Source organism: Phaethon lepturus, unplaced genomic scaffold (assembly GCF_000687285.1).
Source record: "Phaethon lepturus isolate BGI_N335 unplaced genomic scaffold, ASM68728v1 scaffold30722, whole genome shotgun sequence".
NCBI lineage: Eukaryota > Metazoa > Chordata > Aves > Phaethontiformes > Phaethontidae > Phaethon > Phaethon lepturus.
In genome coordinates, this window is record NW_010524574.1 from 524 (window position 1) to 1374 (window position 851).

General features: G+C 64.6%; 1 protein-coding gene across 1 annotated transcript in view; it reads right to left on the minus strand.

Moving 5' to 3' along the window:
• The window catches only part of ECE2 (endothelin converting enzyme 2), a gene marked incomplete at its 3' end in the record, with an annotated part of 3373 nt that overhangs the window by 517 nt on the left and 2005 nt on the right, over positions 1–851 (minus strand). Inside the window, exons 7-10 of the mRNA XM_010282500.1 lie at positions 761–851; positions 309–328; positions 154–276; positions 1–29 (exon numbers count right to left, since the gene is read on the minus strand). The exon at positions 1–29 is cut by the window's left edge and continues 1 nt beyond it; the exon at positions 761–851 is cut by the window's right edge and continues 12 nt beyond it. Of these exons, the coding sequence (XP_010280802.1) occupies positions 1–29; positions 154–276; positions 309–328; positions 761–851 (263 nt within the window). The remainder of the gene's footprint in view (positions 30–153; positions 277–308; positions 329–760) is intronic.

An 851-nucleotide genomic window follows, 5' to 3' on the forward strand; every position in this document is an offset into this window, starting at 1 on the left:
GATTCCAGATCAGGTAGTTGTTCAGGACGCTGTGTGGGCAGAGACGCTGCGTCTCACCACAATCCGTGGGAATGCCCCAGCCTCCAAGCCACCAGCAAGCCCAAAACATGTCCCCACCATAGGGGCATGGCTGGGTGCTCATGGGCGCCTCACCTCCTGTCAGTGCCGTTGATGAGGTCAGAGACCTGCTGGAGGTAGGTGTCCCCGTACACCACCACGGGCTCTGTGTCCGCCAGCTCCAGCGGGGCCAGGGCGTAGGACAGGTAATCCAGCCAAAAGCCAGGGCGGAGTGCGGGTAATCCAGCCAGTCAATGGCAGGGGCTAGGGCCTGGGTGGGACACGGGGACGCAGCACATCCCAGGACCAGGTGCTTGGCACGGCTCTGCCCCATCCTGCCTGGCACAGGGGGATCCCCGGGGCAGGGGCTGTGCTCCCCAGGAAGGTCCTGAGGTCCCTCACCACCCCAGTTCCCTTCTCTGTCCCCAGGCACCCTTCCCATGGCTCCCCGCTGCTCTCAGTGCTGCAGGACAAGGAGGGGGCCCCAGGCTCCCCACTGTGGGGTGGCAGGCCCCCCCCAAATCCTAACAACCGAGGTGATGAGCACCTCACTCCAGCACCCAGCACATGTCCAAAATGGATGGGGCTGCTCAGGGTGCCCCGGGCGGGGGCAGCAGTGGGCACAGACCCCTCGGTGTCCCACTGGATAACCCCTCCTCGCATCCTCAGAGGGTTTCTCCAGACTGTGCCGGGCTGTGCCCACCTGCAGCTCAGCGATGCTCATCTTGTGGTAGATCTTCTCATCGTCCCGCCGCTCAGCCTGGGGCACGGTGAGGTTGGCCAGCTGGGTTTCG